The sequence below is a fragment of the Strix aluco genome, chromosome 8 (genome assembly GCF_031877795.1).
Source record: "Strix aluco isolate bStrAlu1 chromosome 8, bStrAlu1.hap1, whole genome shotgun sequence".
Classification (NCBI taxonomy): Eukaryota; Metazoa; Chordata; class Aves; order Strigiformes; family Strigidae; genus Strix; species Strix aluco.
The window spans coordinates 1,594,442-1,612,649 of record NC_133938.1 but is presented as its reverse complement, the minus strand read 5'-3'; the positions used below and the strand labels follow the sequence as shown (position 1 = coordinate 1,612,649).

General features: G+C 37.4%; 1 protein-coding gene across 1 annotated transcript in view; it reads left to right on the top strand.

The window, feature by feature from the left end:
• LRRC7 (leucine rich repeat containing 7) overlaps window positions 1-18,208 on the top strand; it is a 171,707-nt gene that overhangs the window by 66,007 nt on the left and 87,492 nt on the right. The window contains exons 2-6 of the mRNA XM_074831760.1: window positions 5,378-5,580; window positions 11,351-11,468; window positions 12,390-12,468; window positions 13,215-13,304; window positions 16,307-16,363. Of these exons, the coding sequence (XP_074687861.1) occupies window positions 5,378-5,580; window positions 11,351-11,468; window positions 12,390-12,468; window positions 13,215-13,304; window positions 16,307-16,363 (547 nt within the window). The remainder of the gene's footprint in view (window positions 1-5,377; window positions 5,581-11,350; window positions 11,469-12,389; window positions 12,469-13,214; window positions 13,305-16,306; window positions 16,364-18,208) is intronic.

Here is an 18,208-nt window from a genome sequence, read left to right as displayed (position 1 = left end):
TATACTTTGCACATTTTAGGATAAAACTAAACTGATTAGATAAAAATACTTTCAGAGAGATATGGCATTTTTTAGTTGTATATTTTTAAAGCAAATTTTTAATTACCGGGAGGGGGGGGAGAAAAATGGCTGTATCAGATCATGTGTAGGCCCACAGCAGAGGAAGAAGCTTCTAAGATGAAAAAAATAAATTCTTCTGTCTTGTTGTTTGAAAAAAATTGCTGCCTCCCCTATTCTTTCAAGGTATTTGAAGTTTTGAAGTTTGTCGAGCTATTTTGTTCCATCTTTAAATCAGTTTTGTGAGCCATACAGCAATTTTCTCTGCCTCTGTCTTTTTAAATAGGTAAGGAGAACATCTCTCGTGATTACTAAGAAGCAGGGATTAGTGGTTTTACTGCACAAAAGATCCATTAATTGAGAAGAGATTAGATTTTATTGTAATTAATTTCCATAAAACTACTGTTTTTCTTAGATTAAGGATTTTCTTCATAAGAGAATAAACTGCAGATAATTATAATGAGATGCTTGCAGGAAGTTGATAAATAGCAGTTTATATTTATCCTTCTTTCATAGTTTGTTCTCATTCAAGAGAATATATTTTTAAAAAGCATTCAGAAAACAGGTCATAACATTTTTAAGCTTTTGTGGGGAAAAATATGTTTCATTTTGGTTTTCTGAATTGTTGAAAACTGGTACATTACAGTTTTATGAATGCAGTTGCATAGAATTAATTATTAGTTAAGACATTAATAAATTTCCTAAAACAGAGTCTCAAAAAAAGAAGGATGTACATTTCATCCTACTTGACATGCTTTGGAAAAAATCCAGTGGTTCCCACTGCCTTTGCAGGACAGTCTTTGTAGTATTCCAAGTTGCTGAGCATTTCTATGTGTGGTCTGGTGAGTTTTGAAAATTTAGTGTTCTTCCATGTAAGACTGAATAGGCAACCTGAAATTTCTTGATTTTTGACTGTGATCTAGATCTTTTAGCGTGTGTATAGTGTATAGCACGAGACATGTGGCGAGCCATAACCTCTAATACTCAGCTATGGAGAGTTGTGTTTCTTTCACTAGTTTAAATGGGGAAAAGTACTCAGCACTGGTGTTTCTGTGAGGAAGTAGGGAGACTTTCTGTATCACTTACAGAGATGAAGGAATTTTGTAAAGCGGCAATGTGTGTGGTGACTCAGCCTCCCGAAGTTGGGAGGGTGGCTTTCTGTTGACCCTGTTTGACTTAAATTTTGTTCCCAAGGATCTCAAGTAGCAATCCTCTTACAGTAAGTAACCACCAGAAAAAAAAAAGAAAAGCTTTGTGAAAATTACGAAGGAATAAATTGTAGGTAAGAAAAGTGTAATTATCAAAGCTGGAATTAATCTAGGGTAGGAATTAATAATACTGAAATTAATAAAGGATTTAATTACAATTAGTCCATAGGGCATGAAATTTCACCCTTTCAATTGTACCACAGGTCCTTTAATTCTGTACTGATGCTTTCTGAAATGATGGCAAAGAACAATATAAATCCCATGGTGTGTGGGGGGGGGTGTTACAGTTTTTTTTCCAGTATTTTTTTTCTTTTTAATTACAAAGGGTAAATAATGGAGCAGGTTATGGACACATGCAAACCCACTTCTTACCAAAATACATTTAAATTCATACTTTTGCATGGCCATTCTTCCAGCAAATATTCTATAAGCAGCAGTTTCTGTAGTGGAGTTATTTCATACTAATTTTTCTCACAAAATCTTACCAATGCACCCTAATTCAGGTTCAAGCACCTTTCTTATTCCAGTATTGATGTTTTCCTAAATACAGATTGTTCATCTGTCCAAATCACATCCTGGTTTGGGTTTGTTTTTTTATTTTTTCCTGAAGAGGACAGTTCCAATAAATTCCACTAACCTATTTTAGCATGACAGTTGGGTCTTACCATAGCTTTTGAGGAAGGTGTAGTAATGAAATCACTTTTGTTTATCCTCTGCATTTTTTCCTTCTAATTTTAAAAACAGTTTTCTATTGAATAAGAAATTACAGATATTTTTATGAACTACAATAATAGAAACACTTGTTCATATAAGAAAAAGCCCCCCTGTTTTTTAAAATGTTTTTGCTGTTGTAATTGCTATTTTTAGTACAGTTCTAACACTTCTCTATTTGTACACTTTCTAGCTGTTCTATTATACTATTATTGTTCTGGGTTTCTATTAAAATGAAATGTGGGATTTGTTTTATGTGTATGCCTACAGTAGAAGAGAATAATGCAGAGCCAAGTGCTTTGTAATGCCTATGGGAAGAATGTTTTTCTGAGTAGTTTTTGAAGTACATGTCACTGTTCAATTGTTCATTATCTTCAAATGGCTTGCAAAGCTACAAATAATTTGATATTCCAAGGGCATTTATTTTTATTGTGTCAAGGTTTGAAATACTCAGTTGCAAATGCTACTTCCTATGCTTGAATATAAAGAGGCTGTGCAGCTTGATAGCTAATTTCATTTTTCTTGTGAAGTATGTATTCTGTGACCAATGGTTTTACAGTTTCCATCTGTTTCAATCTTGTACGCTGAAAGGAGCTATTTGGGAAGATTTCTGGAAGTAAGGATGCCATGCAGGTTGGTGTCAGTGGCCGTGCCACACCCCTTCTCCTGCCTGTGCTCAGACTGGGGACGTGCTGCCAAGGCGGAGGGGTTGGGAGGTCAGTGGGGCTGGCTCCTGCCCCGGGGCCATTGGCCGTGCCTCGTCCGGGGGCTCCTTCAGAGCAGGGGGCCGGGACAGGCCGCCTGGCTGGGCCTCCCAGGCTGGGGAACACGGCTGGAGGCTGCTGCCTGCCGCCGGCTCCATGTCCCTCCCCATGGCCCCTTCGGGCAGCTCTCCCACCTGGCACTGCTCTGCCTCCCAGGTGGTAAGGGTTGCTGAAGTCAGCAGCTGCTGCAACTACAGATGATCCTGAAGTCAGGTAGAGCGTGGTGCCAGGTGACTAAATTTAACTAGCAATGACCAAAGCCACTTTCAATGTCCAAATACAGACTTTCAGAGAGCTTTCAGATGAGCTGATTGCATGTGATGTGCTGTGGTGGCGGGCACAGACACAGTGAAAGAGATTTTGAGAGAGCAGAAAATGTGGCGATTTGAAAAACCCCTGATCTGAGAGAGAACTGGGAGCGCTTTGGGTGTGGTGGGCCATTCTCCTACTGGATTTGCTTTGGAGCAGAGCTTTGGGACTTTTCCTGCCTTAAATAAAACCTGACAAATGCAAAATTTTTTGAAGTTGAGAAAATGATACAAGTCATTTCTTCCCAGATGTGTTTGAAACTGACCCCCAGATTTGAAGCTGAGAAGGCAGTAGCCGTATTTCCAGGGGGAAATTAGGGGCAACACTGAAATAAGCATTGCTTTATCACAGGGAATTTTGAGTGCCAGTCAAGAACCCAGGTCCAGCCACAGTGTTGTGTATGAAGTTTGGCTGGGGCTCTAGTGTTCCTGGTGTAAGGAATTTAAATGAAGAACATGTAAGATCAAAGTTCACAGAGTAAATTTGAGTGGTGTGTGGCATCCTTAAATTTTAGCTATGTGGCTCTTTGTGTTCTGCAGTGGACTATACCATTGAACTGAAACAAAACTTTTAGATTTTGTGATTTATTAGCTTGTAATTGGATTTATTCTTTTCTTATACCTCTAAGTGTTCTATTTTTACATTTTCAGGAGTTTATGTACACTGTATTATGCAGATGTTTTCATTGCATCCGCTGACTGTAAATAAGATACAACTGCCATACCCACAAACTTGGCATCTGGCCACGCTGAATTACAGAATTACTATACCCTTTTCTCTGTTTTAGGCTTTATGCTTAAGCCAGAATCAGCCAACAGAAGGGCTGTCATTAGCCCTGCCAAATGACTAACCAGCTGCACTCTGGTTTCAACACCTCAGTCTTCTTGAGAACATGAAAAAACAGTATTTGTTCTGATAGTACTCATGTGCTCGTCTCATTGGGATTACTAGAGGCAGATTAAGTGCTAATAAAAATTAAACAAAGAAATAAAACATTTGAGTATTTTATTTACATCCAAAATGTCAATGTATTATATTAGTCACAGAGACCCATGAATGGAGCCTTATCTGACCAACTAAATTATGGTTTTTATCTGACATTTCAAATAAATAATGGCTTAAGCAATATGAATTTTCTCCACTGTTATTTTGCATGAATATACAGTTGCTTTTTCACTGGCATCCTGTGAAAAAAGATCCTGATGAGCTTTATTTTGCTTTACTTGGACTAATTTTGTGCATTTTTTTTTCAGAAATGTAACTCAAAACCTTGTAAGTGGTTTAGAAAATGGGAGCTGAAGGCTTAGCCCTTCTTGGCTTTGTGGCAATATGTTTCAGAACAGCCTGATTTATCTATAATCATGTTAAAAAAACTTCTGTTCCAGATATAGAGACTGCTTGACATGTATAAAATCTGCTTATTGAATGTTCTTGCCATTCAAAAGTAGTGAGTTAAAGTATTTTTATTCCACTGAAAAATAGTGAGATACCATTGTGTAAACTGTTACTCCTGTGAGTTAGAGGTGCTCATACAAACTCTGTGTGTGCAAGGAAGAGCTGCAGGACTTGGCATCTAGATTAGAAGTAGTTAGGGAACAGACTGTGTTGGAATTTCCCAAGCGTTTATTTTACTGCAAAAAAAATAATGGCGTTTCTGCTAAGTCCCTTATCTGAGTTTTCAACAAAGGTAATAGAAGAGAAGCAGGAATGACAGGTAAACCTTTCTGGTTTGGGGTTACTTTTGTTCTACTTTTGTATCCAATTGAGTTTACATATCCTTTTCTTTATTCATCTGGTTGAAAAGCCAGTGAATATACTCCAGCAGTAACTGTGGAAAGCTAAGGAACGCTGCTGATTTCAGAGAAATGGGGTATAATAGAAGGGAACGTTTGTCAGAGAGAATCAGAACCAAGGGACTGACCGATTCAACTGCAGTGACTCACAGCCCAGACTGAGCAAGGGACCAAACCATGGACTACAAACATTGTCCCGTACCTTGTCTGATGAACGTGTTCATACGTGTAGGATTTACACAATTAATTTTCATCATTAAAGAGAGCAATGGCTGTGGATGGTCTTGGCTTGTTTTCTTCTGTCCCAGTGTAGGGGAACAGATGATGTATTGAGATTGCTTTTTGTGATTATGCTGGCAAATCTCACGTGGTCATGTTTTGTAGAAAGGTAGAGTAAGAAGTGCAAAATGCAGAATACAGAGATCCCTCAGGAAAAACTGTATTTAGTAGACTGAAATCTTGATAATAATTCTAAAGAAACAGTCCCCAAAATGTTGATAGTTTCAGAAAACTGTTTTTTCCCCTTTTCCTTCAGTATGCTGTTTGGAGATGACAACCAAAAGGAAAATTATCGGCCGCTTGGTGCCCTGCCGGTGTTTTCGTGGTGAAGAAGAAATCGTCTCAGTGTTAGATTACTCTCACTGTGGCCTACAGCAGGTGCCAAAGGAGGTTTTTAACTTTGAACGGACATTAGAGGAGCTTTACCTAGATGCCAATCAAATTGAAGAGCTACCTAAGGTAATCAGTGTTCTGCCTGTAATACAGATGTCAAAGTTGTGTTCTTAAATGTGTGCTCAGCATGTGCTTCAACCCTGAGCTGGGGCTTGCTCTTGACCAGGAGACCTGCTTGCTGGGGGAAGAGTCATGGCTGTTAACTCTAGAGATTCAATTACAGTTTTACAATTTCTTTTCTGCCCTCTCGGAAGAGCCCAGACGGCTGAGCCACCGTTCTTGCAGACGGTACTGCGTGGGGAGGAGTGGGGCTGCCTACTTCTCCTTGCTTCTCAGCACAAGAACAGGGGGTGGCCAATGAAATCTTAAGTTGGGAAGTTAACCGTCGTTCCAAAGAACACTTGTTGCACAACAAATAGTTCAGGTGGCATTTGGTACCTTGACCAGTGTGTGGGGCGGGTGACCTCACATTTGGATCCTTGGTAGTGCTGCTTTTAGAAGCACGCTCTTTATCAGGACAAGCCGTTACCCCTGTGGGAGAAGTGCCAGTGATCTCTGACTAGTAGTTTTGTAACTGCGAATGAGGTCCTGCAATGAGATTGCTAAAGTTATCCTTCCTGCGGAAAACTTCTTTTATAGAATCTTTAAATCTCTTCTCCTGTTGATTAATGTTTACTATAAGGAATTAAAAGTTACTGTAACTTAAGTGTTCTGGAAACAAAAGAGGCAAGGTAGTGGAAAAACCAATTAATAGTAGGTGCTAGCTACATAATGAAGCATGAAGTAATGTAATCCATTCCTTAATTGAATTTTTCTCAACAATAATGAAAGATGCTTACAAGTCTTTAATTAAACATTGTTCCACTGTAATCCATTCTTCATCATCTCTCAACATACTTCTTACTTACACTGCATAGAGACTTTATATAAATTCTATTTACAAATGTAGAAAACGTACTTCTTCCATTACATGGAGTTCCTTTATTCGGATTTGATGGTTCATTGCTTAAGATTGCTCACTCCATCAAGAAATTCTTTACAGATGGTAAGACAGGGTAGCTACAATCTTTTAAGTGTCACAGAGAAATGATATGGAGAACTGCCTTATCTCTCCTGCTACTAGAAAGGACAGCAGACAACCAGATATTTTTTCTGTCCCCATAAATATGAAATGAGTTGTGGTGGAGGCCATTTCGCTGCTAATGAATACCTTCAGGACTATTTCTCTTTTAATAGGAATATATTGTTAACCTTGTGTATTTTAATTGTGCTCCTGAAGAATATATGTGTCTAATTTAACTAGGGATTTTGGTATATTTATTTCGGGTCTATTGAAAGTATGCATCACCATGGTATTCCAACTAAATTGCAGCGCATAATGAAAGACAAATATATCAGGGCAATATGCTGCAATTCTGTATGGAAGAACTGAGGGCCAAAGGTAAGGGGTCCAAAAGGGTGAAATTGGGGTGAAGGTGATAGATGTTAGTGTCAGTCACAACTGAGATGTGCATGCCAATGAAACCTTTGTGCTGTATTGTGGTGTCATCTATTTTGTATTTGCTATTTGTGAAACAAAACAGCACATGAATACATACCTTGGAGAGATTTAAATGTATAGAACTCTACTTTTGCACCTCTTTTTTTAAAATTTTCTTTGTTATAAATAATAGTTTCAATGAAATACTATATATTGAAGAAGTCCTTTTAATCAGTCTTAGGTTTGAGTTAAGTGTATTGTTTAGCATAGTGTGTTCTTGTATAAGAGAAGATTAGTGGCAGTGTTAATTTGCTTTCTTTATACCATTCATAATTTTTTGTCTTAAGCCATTATTGATTGTTACCATAAATTTAAAGAGTCCAAATAATTTCATTATCAAATTTTATGCTTCAGATATTTTTTTGCTGCATGTCTCTGAACTTTTTTTCACTATTGAATTAATATTCTAGGAGAGAAAATGCCATTTTTTTTCTTAAAATAGCACTATAGTACTTAACATTAACTTTTGTATTACACACTATGATCTACCATAGGCAGAACTTTCCTCTCTAATAAATGTGAATTCGAATAACTTCTTCCAGAGGAAATTTTGGTCAGTTTTCTGTTACTTACCAAATGTTATGTGCCCCTGAAGTTACAATATTTTTTTAGAAATTTTCTATCATCAGAACACTTGCTCATGTTTAAAAATTTATTGAAAGAAGCACAGGTAAAAACTCGGTTAAGTCCTTACCTACCTTAGTTACTTTCACTGCTACCTGATATTCTACCAATAAATTATTTTGCATTGAACTGATGTATTAAACTCACTCTGCCTGCTTTGTTTTTTAATTTTAGCCTTACATTTTATTTATCATAATTATATTTTCTGCTGTCTTCATTAGAAATGGATTTCTAGTTCCTAATTTCTATTATTTTTCTTTTAAGGATTTACAGGACTGTTATATAATTTTTATTCTCTCTTTTCCCCTAAATCTAGCCAAGTATTTTACTTTATTTGCCTTTGACCTCATTATCGTGAGCTGCTGCTGCAAGTATGTCCCTATTTATAGGAGTCAAATGAATCAATGACTAATAAAAAAGAATACTGATTTTGATGAAGGTGGAATTGCTGGCAATCACTATCCAGAAAAGCATGAATGAGATGAAAATTCTCCCCAGCAGCTTTCCCTTATAAATAAATATAAAGTAAAATCTGGGCTAATTTATAATGGACAAAATTAGTTCACTTGTTAATGCCTCAGGAAAAATGTGTCTCTAACAACAGATTCTAGAAATAGCCACCACTGTGTTTTGCCATTTGACGTGTTGGTAAAATAAATACCAGTAGTGGTAAATAATCTACTGAAGTTAGAGTCTACATTAATGCTTAATTCTCTCACTGAGAACAAACAATACAACCAATATATAAATGGTTTTGAGGTAATCACTAATGTATAGCTCACATAGATGATATTAGAATTTAACTATGTTTTTCTTTTACATTGCATTTGCTATATGTTATAGTTTCCATTAAAGGCATTGAATCCTTTTTCTAAATCTGCCAATAAGAAATCATGTTTCTGTTCTGCAAAGCTAGAAGGTGTTATTTCTTTGTAATCCTGACATCAAATTTCCACAATATGTCAGCCAGTGTATTTCACAGTTCTGCCTATGGAAAGCAAAGAGCAGAAATTTCATATTTTTCTCCAGTGGCCCTGGAAGCCAACAGCCTCCATTGCTGGGTAGGCAGGAACTTGAGAAATGCAGAATAATGGCCCATTGTTACGACTCCAGTCACAGCACTGTTATCAATGCGTGGTTTCCAGTCTGAAAGGAATAAAAGTCCTGTATGGACATACGGTATGATGATTACAACAAAGGCCATAAAGCACTAGAAATTGAGAAAGACACCTTTTGAAAATCCAGTGGGTAAAAAAAAGCAGGCAATTTTTGGCCTACATACCTGTATTCACACTCTCATATTATTTCTGGTATAATAGTACCTCATAAAATCACTCCAGAGGGAAAATTTTTTATTACGCTTCTGCATTCACCAGTTCAGAAGCCTTGCATCTGTTCACATATTGTGCAAACTTTTAAGTTCCAAGCCTCCCTTGGCTTTTAAAATAAGAATTCTCCAGGGGCATGGCTGGGAACCTGCACTGGGAAGTTCATTTTGCAGGTACAATAGCATGGTATAGTTTGTGTATGTGCCAAAATTCTGCAGGTCCCCTGTGCTGAACATCACTGTGACCTACAGCTGTTCCCACACAGTAATGTGGCTGAAAGCTTCAAACCCTAGAGCCTATTAATTATGTTTTCAGTCTTGTCCAAAATAATATGATTCCTTAGAAAAGAGAAAAAGCAGGTGCTCTCTGATGCATTGCAGAGGATTTCCTCATTCTCTGGAGAGATACTTCGCTTTATTAACATTGTCTGCAAGCAGAAGTGTGTAACCCAGTTTGGCTTCCAGGGTGTGCAGTGGTGGTTCCATAAATGCGTTTGGGGAGCGCAGGCCCCAGCGCCGACACGGTTCTCCCTGGGGCTCTGCAGGGCATTGGGCCTCGCTGCCAGGCACTGGCGTCAGCTGGGGTGCGCTGGGGAGGGGGCCAGTGGACAACCTGGAGAATCGGCCAGTCTCTCTTAGCAAGGAAATCTGAAAAAACCTGTCAATACAAAGGCATTTTGAAAAGTGTCTTTCAGTAAAAAGGCCCTTTCCTGTTTGGTGTCAGTACATAGTGGCTGTGGTGTGGCACTTCCCATTCTGAGCAGCTTTTATTCATGTGATTCCCTCTCGTTTTTCTGAGAATAGATTATGCTGAAGGAAAAGCAGGATTTTTCTAAAGGATTATGATAGAAAGTTACAGCAGCAAAATGCAGTTTCAAAATGATCTAAAATTTACTTAAAGTGAAGTACCAGGTTGGCATTTGCACGCCATTTGTGTGTTAATTTTCTCCTCTCCAGGTACTTGGTTGTTTTTTTCATCTAGGCAATCAAATTATTATGCATTCTCAAATAGCCTGTAGATGAGTATATAGACTTTATTCTGACGTAGAAGTCTGAAAGAAAGACTAAACCTGGTGTAAACATAGCACTGATATTTGAAGAACGCTTGTGAAATGCCTGCAAAGAGAAGCTGTTCTTCTCTGGAACCCACTGAATTTTCTGGTGCCATTTGCTGAATTTATATTTGCAGAACAGTCCTAAGGGCTTTGGGGTAACTTTTAACTCTTGAGAAGGGCGATGTTCTTAGAGCCCGCAAAGTGGGCCCTGTGCAGCAGCTGGTCCTTCCCCCAGTCCGGTGCGGTGGGTGGCACAGGAACGGCTGGTACCAGAGGTGCAGTGACACCATGCTGGGGGTGCAGACCAGGGTTCGGACCACCAAGGCAGTAGCCACGCGTGACCCGTCCCTCTTACTCTGCACAGGCCATTTTCCCCAGTGCTGCTGCTGGGGAATATGGAGCACGTAATAAATAAGCCACATGATTGTATTGCATTCTCCTCTTACACCTGCTGGCACACTGGGCTGGAAGAAGCTATAAGCTATTCTACCTAAAAAATACACCTTTTGGTTCTGCAGATATGGCACCTCTAACCTTGCAGTGCAGCGTACCCAAATGTGAAAGTGGTCTTCATGGCTGCCTTCTCTTAGTGTGGTGGTTTTCTTAATTTTTACATGTGTAAGGTGTTATATGAGATGGTGACATTTCTTGAGGAAAGCAGCCACATTCAATAGGTGCTTTCAACACAAGTTGTTGATTACTTCAGGTTGAAAGGAGGGTTTGTTTTTTGTAGTGGAAATTCTGACATTTTATAAAATTTGAATTTGAATTAAAAATTAGAAGTGAGTCCTGAATTTTGGAGGGGATTTGAGGAAGATATCATTTTGATAATGTCAAAGCATTTTGTTTCTTGAAGATAGCAAATTTCTTCTGCATGCAGTTGAAATAATTTAAAATCTATAATGAAATTACATTATAAAAGCAATTATTTTGATTTACCACAAGCCACAAAAAAATGTCAATTGATACAGCACATAGGAAATACCATGTACCTACAAAATGTTGGTTGTAATGAGTATGCAGGTTTTGACAGCAAGCTCTTTATGAACGTTCCGGCTACCCATCAACTGTTTTGGTTATTCTTGCCAACTGTGTATAAGCTGTGTTTATGATGCTGATCAGCCTGTAAGAATGTCTTTTCCAATAATGGCTTTTCAAAATATTTTTTGATTATTGAATTCTCATTATGTAGAAAATGTAGTTTTGTGGTATTTATGCTTCTGTGTATAAATAATGATCCCAAACTGATCTTTTTCCTGAAACATTGTAAAGTATCTTTTTATGTTGCAGCAACTGTTCAACTGTCAAGCTTTACGCAAACTGAGTATACCAGACAATGACCTTTCAAGTCTGCCAACCACTATTGCTAGCTTAGTTAATCTCAAAGAACTTGATATCAGTAAAAATGGTAAGAGATCAAAAAAGTATTTTAAAGAATTGTAATGAATATGAACAATATTGAAGTTTTAATTCCTAATGATTAACAAACTCGTGTTCTAGAAAACTTGCTCTTTTTCTAGATTATGTACTGTTTTCCTGTCTGGCACTTTTGAGAAGTCTGGGTAGATATCTACCTCATTTACTTTTCTCTAAAAAAGTAATAGTTTTCTTTCACATATAGTATACTGTGATGATTTGTGACCAGTAAACCTTGGAAATAGGAGCGGGAGACCATTTTTCAGTGCACTTATGAACCATTCCACTTTCCAAAGTGGCTTAGTACTTACTGGGCTCTCGTGTAATGTATTTAAGCATATAAGGCTGCAGGTAAACAACTACCAGGATTTATATAGCCAGTGACTAATTTGCTGACATGCATTTCCAAATTATGCATTTACATATTATGCATTTATATATTTATGTGCCTAAAAACCTTTGCATGTCTGAACTTGAGTCTCTTTGATTTGGAAGTGAGGCTTAGGCACTCTTGAAAATTTTGAAAAATTTCTTATCGGTATAGGCCTAGAGGCTCTCAGGATTATTATATGTGTGTTCTCCTGAGAAGAGAAGGAGGCAAAGAAGAAAAAGTTAAGCAGTTTGGAAAGAAATGAAAGGCACAAATATCAGTACAAATGATGTCACTATTTAACTCTAGAAGATTATATAAATCAAGCATTAGCATAACAGTTTTAGTACAAGGCATATTACCTGTTCTGGTGTATTTATTTAGTGCCCAAGTGTCATCTTTTAGACTAGAATACTAAAATTTATGTATTCTTCCTGTTATAGCTTAAGCCTGATCTGAAAATGCGGAATGAACTCATTTATGAACAAAACAATTTAAACAGCTTTTTACGTGTGTGTAATAATTATTTCAATGTTTTTTTAGGAATTCAAGATTTTCCAGAAAATATTAAATGTTGTAAGTGTTTAACAATTATTGAAGCCAGTGTCAATCCAGTCTCTAAGTGAGTATCAGTAGCTTGTGTTTGTATACTGCAAGTGCAGAAAATTTACACTAAAATGTAAAGGCATTGTATCAACTTCATTTGCAGTATTAATCTAAATTTCTTCTTAGTTGTTTTGAATCCAGGGTTGACGTATATATGAAAAGGTCTGTGTACTGTGTAACAAAGCAGTGTCTTTCCACATAGTAAAGAAGGTGTTGGCAAAGCAGTCGATGTGGTGCAGCCTTTTAAACACAGGGGCTGGTGCTTTATGTATTTGGGAAGTAAGCCATGCCACATCCTCATGTACTGTAATCTCTGGGTTGGGACCTTGGCAACCCTTATTCCTTTCAAAAACTTGCAATAATAGTAACAAAAAATTTGTGTTCTAATCCCGTGATTTATTAAATGGAGTGAAGGAGATGAAAGGATGGAATTTTACTATTTCTGTTTTGGGAGGTTTTTTTACAAAAAAAAGATAGAAAGGAAAGAAAGAAAGAAAACACCTTTGGCTTAAAACCCTCAGCTAGGAAGGGAGAAAGGCTGATGTAACTCAAATGTGCCAGGTATTTGCATTCCATGTGGTTATAGCAACATGGAAAAGATGAGACCGGGCAAAAATGCTGTCTGTAACAAGTTAAGTTCTTGAGAATTTGGGTAGAAAAAGAAGGTGAGAGAGAAAGTCATCTTTCTCTTTCTAAATATACATTGTTATTATTTCCATAGCAACTTCGGTGTGAGCATTAAGCTTTTAACTGTTTTTTTAGGCTGCCAGATGGCTTCACACAACTTCTAAATTTGACCCAGCTCTATCTAAATGATGCCTTTTTGGAGTTTCTTCCAGCTAACTTTGGAAGGTAAGAATTAGTCATCAAAGCGCATTGCTCTTTCATATGAATGCAGTTTAGGCTTTAAGGAAACATTTTAAAGCTGTATTCTTTTCAAAAACAAAACAAAGCAAAACAGAAAAAACAAAGAGATTTTGGCTTTTCAGCCATATTTTGATGAATGGTTGTTGTTAGAGAGAATGTTATGTCAGCAGGAATTTTATGATGAAGTGATGCAGTTTGGTGGTTTAGGGAAAAGGTGAGAAGAAATAGAAATTGAAGAGACCTGTCCTTGATCAAATGTGTTATTAGATTGTGGCAAGGGCAGAAAATAACAATATGGTCTATGCCTATTGAAAAATGAACAGAAAGAACAAGTGGTGTGAGTCAGAAGGGGAGAAAGAAATGACTGAGCGTGGTAGAAAAATGTGAAAGCCAGAACAAGAGAGAAGATTCAAAAGACAGCAGAGCAGAAAGGATGTAGAATGAGAGTAAAAATAAATGCAACAAACTGATCCAAAAAGTGTTAGATAAGGAGAAAGCAGAGGCAGGGAAATCAAAGTTAACAGTTTGCCATGGCCGTTTCAGAGGGCAGTAGAAGACAGTGGGTCCTTACACTGCACAGGTCTGACAGAAATGTCAGGTTTATCCCAGCTGTCACACTGGTGAGGGAATGGTCAGCCTGTCTGCCGTTGGCTTGTCCAGCTGGGCAAATAGCTCAGAAGACAAAGGATTAACAGAGAAGATACACAGTGGTGTTAGAGAATTCACCTGGTAGTATTTTTTCCTGGTCCATCCAGCTACCCATCTGTGTGTTTTATTGTTCATCTGGGAACATCAACTCAGCACTCCAGAATTAATACTGAGGTGACATAATGTGTGTTGGAGATTACAGTGGTGGGCTCAGGCGCTGGGAAATAGGAAGTACTGCTTTATCAGCGTTCGCTTGATGGGCCTGTCGCTGACCCAGAGCAGAGTCTGGGCTTTCTGCTGGAATACCTCTTAGAAAATCCTGGTGAAAGGAGGAGGAACAAAAATTGTCCTTGTTTGCATTTGATGAGTGTTTGGAGTGTCAGAGTAAATCCTAAGACAGCCTGTTTCTGCAGAGTGGAATCAGACATTTATGTTCAAATGTCAAGGGAAAATGAGTGTATGAAATACCCTGCAGTTTGTCAGACATGTAGTGTTTATAATCACTGTGCTCTTCTAAAGCCTTGCTGGTACTTTGTCTGATAATCTTTGTTCCTTAAGGACATGTCTAGTATTCTAAATCTTTTAGCAAAAAGCACTAACTTTTTTGTTTGTTTGTTTTACAAATGCGTATTTTATCTAAATGAAATGACTGTAGTTCCTTTATTATTATTTTTCTCCTATATTATCTATTTGTTATCTTGCATTTACAAATCCTGGTCATGTTTCTGAAGCTTCCCACATTAGCATATGGACATTGCTCTTTACTTTTTTTACTAGCCACACATAGCTCTTTACCTGTATCTCCCTTATTGCTCTGCTCTGAATTTTGGTGCTTTCTTAATGTCTTCTGGTACAGTAATATTCAGTTAGTCTGTTATGGGCACATGAATAAAGTCAAGAACGGAGTCTACATGAGCATCATGTAAACGTCTCTCCACATTTCTCGTTTAAAGTTGTTCTTTTTAGTCCTGGTTAAGCACAACTGTAGGACTTGAAATGTTTTCAGCTTTATTGGGTAGGAAAAAGATAACATCATAGTTTTCTAGAAGAGCATAACGTTGGGAAGCCTGAGGTTCCATGAAGGATGGGACTGGTGGTGTGTTGGACAAAACTATTGAAAGCTTTGTTGTATTTTTTAAAAACTTTTCTCACAGACACATGTTTACACCTGTGACAGTAAAGGACCTGGACTGTAGGGACAGAGTAATACAAAGGACAGTATTAATGAAATGGTGGAAATTCACCATAAAGTTCCTCAATAAACTTTCTTCACATTTAGAAACTATGTTACAAGCCTAAAAGCTTTAGTAGTATGACACCTCTGTTTAGAGAGGATACACTTACAATTGAGTTATGCAGAACTGCTCAGGTTCACATAGGCCTTGAGCAGTCCTGGGTGTGGAGAGCTCATGCTTTGAATGTACCTCCAAAGAATAGTTGATTTGATACTCCACGTTTTCTGTGAGTGGAGCGGTACAATTTGAGATGAAGAGGAAAGGACCTTCTTCATCCTTCTGGTTTTATATCCTCTTCCTTTTCCTCTCCATGTTGATTATAATTTGGGGTTAAAGAACCAGCAAAAGGGTGACAGGAATCAAAATCCTTTCATGTTTATCAAATTATCTTCCTAGGCAATGTGGGTAATTAGACAATACTGCCCCAAGTTCTGGATCTTGATACATTAGTTTCTTCATCTCTTATCTGATGTGTCCTTCACCCTTTCCAATATTTGACTTCATAAAATTTATTGCTGTGGCTTAAATGATATTGCCAGTTAGAGTTTGACCAGTGCTATGGAACTGTGAAGTACTGTTGTGTATGGGTTCTAATTCGTGCCAGCACCTAAGCACATGTCCTGCTTAGTTTAAAATAAGGTAAATTAAATGGAGATCTCTTCTGTAGTATTGATCTGCCTGCGGGGAGGTGTAGAATTCAGTGCTCAAAAAGTGCAAAAGAAAGTTGTAACTAATGGCAGTTGCTTTTATCTTTTAATAGATCTGGAAATGTTTGAGGGAAATGAACTTTTACGATGTTTGCTTTGTTTGAATAGTTAATAAAAAAAGTTTAGAATTACTGTGAAAGCCTGATATATATGTCAAAGCTTTTCAGAAGAGTTAGGTAAGGACATACCTGACCTTATCTGAAGCTGCCTGTCCTTACATGAAGCTATTTGGTTCTGAATACATTTTGTACCATATTCAGCCCCACAATAACTGGACATCTTAATATTGTGCATTAAGCAGACTCTTTTTTTCTTGAAATAAGTAGTTTCAAAACATTCTTGTGGATTCCTGAACTAATTCATTGAATGAACTAATTACTTTCTATCATATTTCTAGACTTGTCAAATTGCGAATTTTGGAGTTAAGAGAAAATCACTTGAAAACTCTACCAAAGTAAGTGATTGAATATTTACATAAGTCTCCTTCACCTAAAATTTCCAAAAGTGCAAAATATTTTTATTGTTAGCAATACAGTGCTGTCGTTTCTGTTAAGTTATTTTTTTTCCATGGTTTAAAGAAATTCTGCTGAAGGTTTTTAGCAAAAAGTGAGCATATAATGGAAGATGGAGATTGGTATATTAGCTGACTGTAACCCAATATCCAAAATCTATAACGTGACATTTTAAAATATGAGATGTAAACACAATTGGAAAACAACATATGAGACAATCCTGGTCAATGATTATGTGACAGTATTTTCCTCATCAAGAAATAATCTGATGTACTGAAAACGTACTCGATGTAACCTTACTAGAACAATCTCCCCATATGATCTCTACAGAAGTTAAATATATTTGGTGGTTTACATTTAGAAACCTGTATCATCGGAATATTGAAGAACTGTCAATTTGGTAGTGTTTCTTGGTACTATATACCAAAAAAGTAATTTGCTATAAATTGTTGCTATAATTTGACCAACATTTAAATGATATTTTGAAAAGGAAACAGTAAAGAAGTGAAAAATAAATCTAGATGCTTCCCATGCTAAATATAGGAGGTTGCACTGCATAAAGCAAGGGATGTGTTTTTGTGTTCAGACCAGCGTTATATAACTGCTTCCTGTAACAGGGATCCTAACCAATGAAAAAATATCCATGGATTTGGGCCTTATTAGAAACGGGGGTTGTATGTCCCCGTTATAAGTGAGACTTACAGTGCTGGCAATAGACTGTATTTATTACACGTTGCTAATAGTCAATTGCATATTATTTAGCTCATTTAGAAAGGGCACCCTTTTTAGCAAGCATGCATTTATCACAATCTCCTACGCAGGCATTTTGCCTATAATGGGATATAGTGACAGTTTCACTACTTCCTGGGGGGCTTTTATCCACAGCACTTGCCTTTTTTGAAGGAAAGCTATTTCTTGTGTTACAGGCAGTATTCTTTGTATGAGTCGAAAACACCTTTTTTATAAACTTTCTACTTCCTCTGTTCTGAGTTACATTTACTATTTTGAAAACCAACCACACAAAAAGCTTCAGTCTGCTACCAAAGTGTTTATCTGCATTTAAAAATGAGACCTGTTCAGGACAGCAGATTTGCAGCCTTTGAGGTCCTTATCTGAAAGGCTGTGTGTGCATGCTGTAATCTAGACTACCTCTTCACCATCAGCCTCTCATTAGAAGGGAATCGCATGGTCTTTGCATGCAGAAAGTGCTGGTTGGAATAAATGGATGTGTGTGTGCTGGGATTGAAGAATCGGAATTCCACAACAGAATAATTTTGATCAAACAATATTTTTATATTTCCAGTCTAATTCTAATCCCACTAAAGATGAGAACAGATTTGTTACTGAATTAGGTGGGAGCAAGATTGGGATTGTGTGTCATTATTACTAATAAGAATAATTAAATTTTTTTTCCTGGGATACGTGGTGTTTAACAGGCAAATTTTGTGCAGTTTGGCAGGTGTTTGGAAGATTCATACCTAAGTGTAGTAGCCCCTGGTTGCAGTAGCACTGAGTTTGTGAAGGTGGCTGAGTGTGACTTTTCCCACTGTATGAGTCTGAAAGTAAGGAGGTTCTTTGATGCCTGTAACCAAGGGAAACATTATTTGTAGGCGTGTTTGTTCTCTGCTTTTTGCTATGGCAGAAGGCTTTGCTGTGTACTGCTGAGGCAAACTGGAAATAAAAGGTTTTGCTTATGCAAATGCTATCCTTAAAACTGCAAGATAAAAGGGACAGCTGTGTTACGAAATAAAGAGGGAGAGGGAGAAAGTTGACAAGGTCATTTTGCA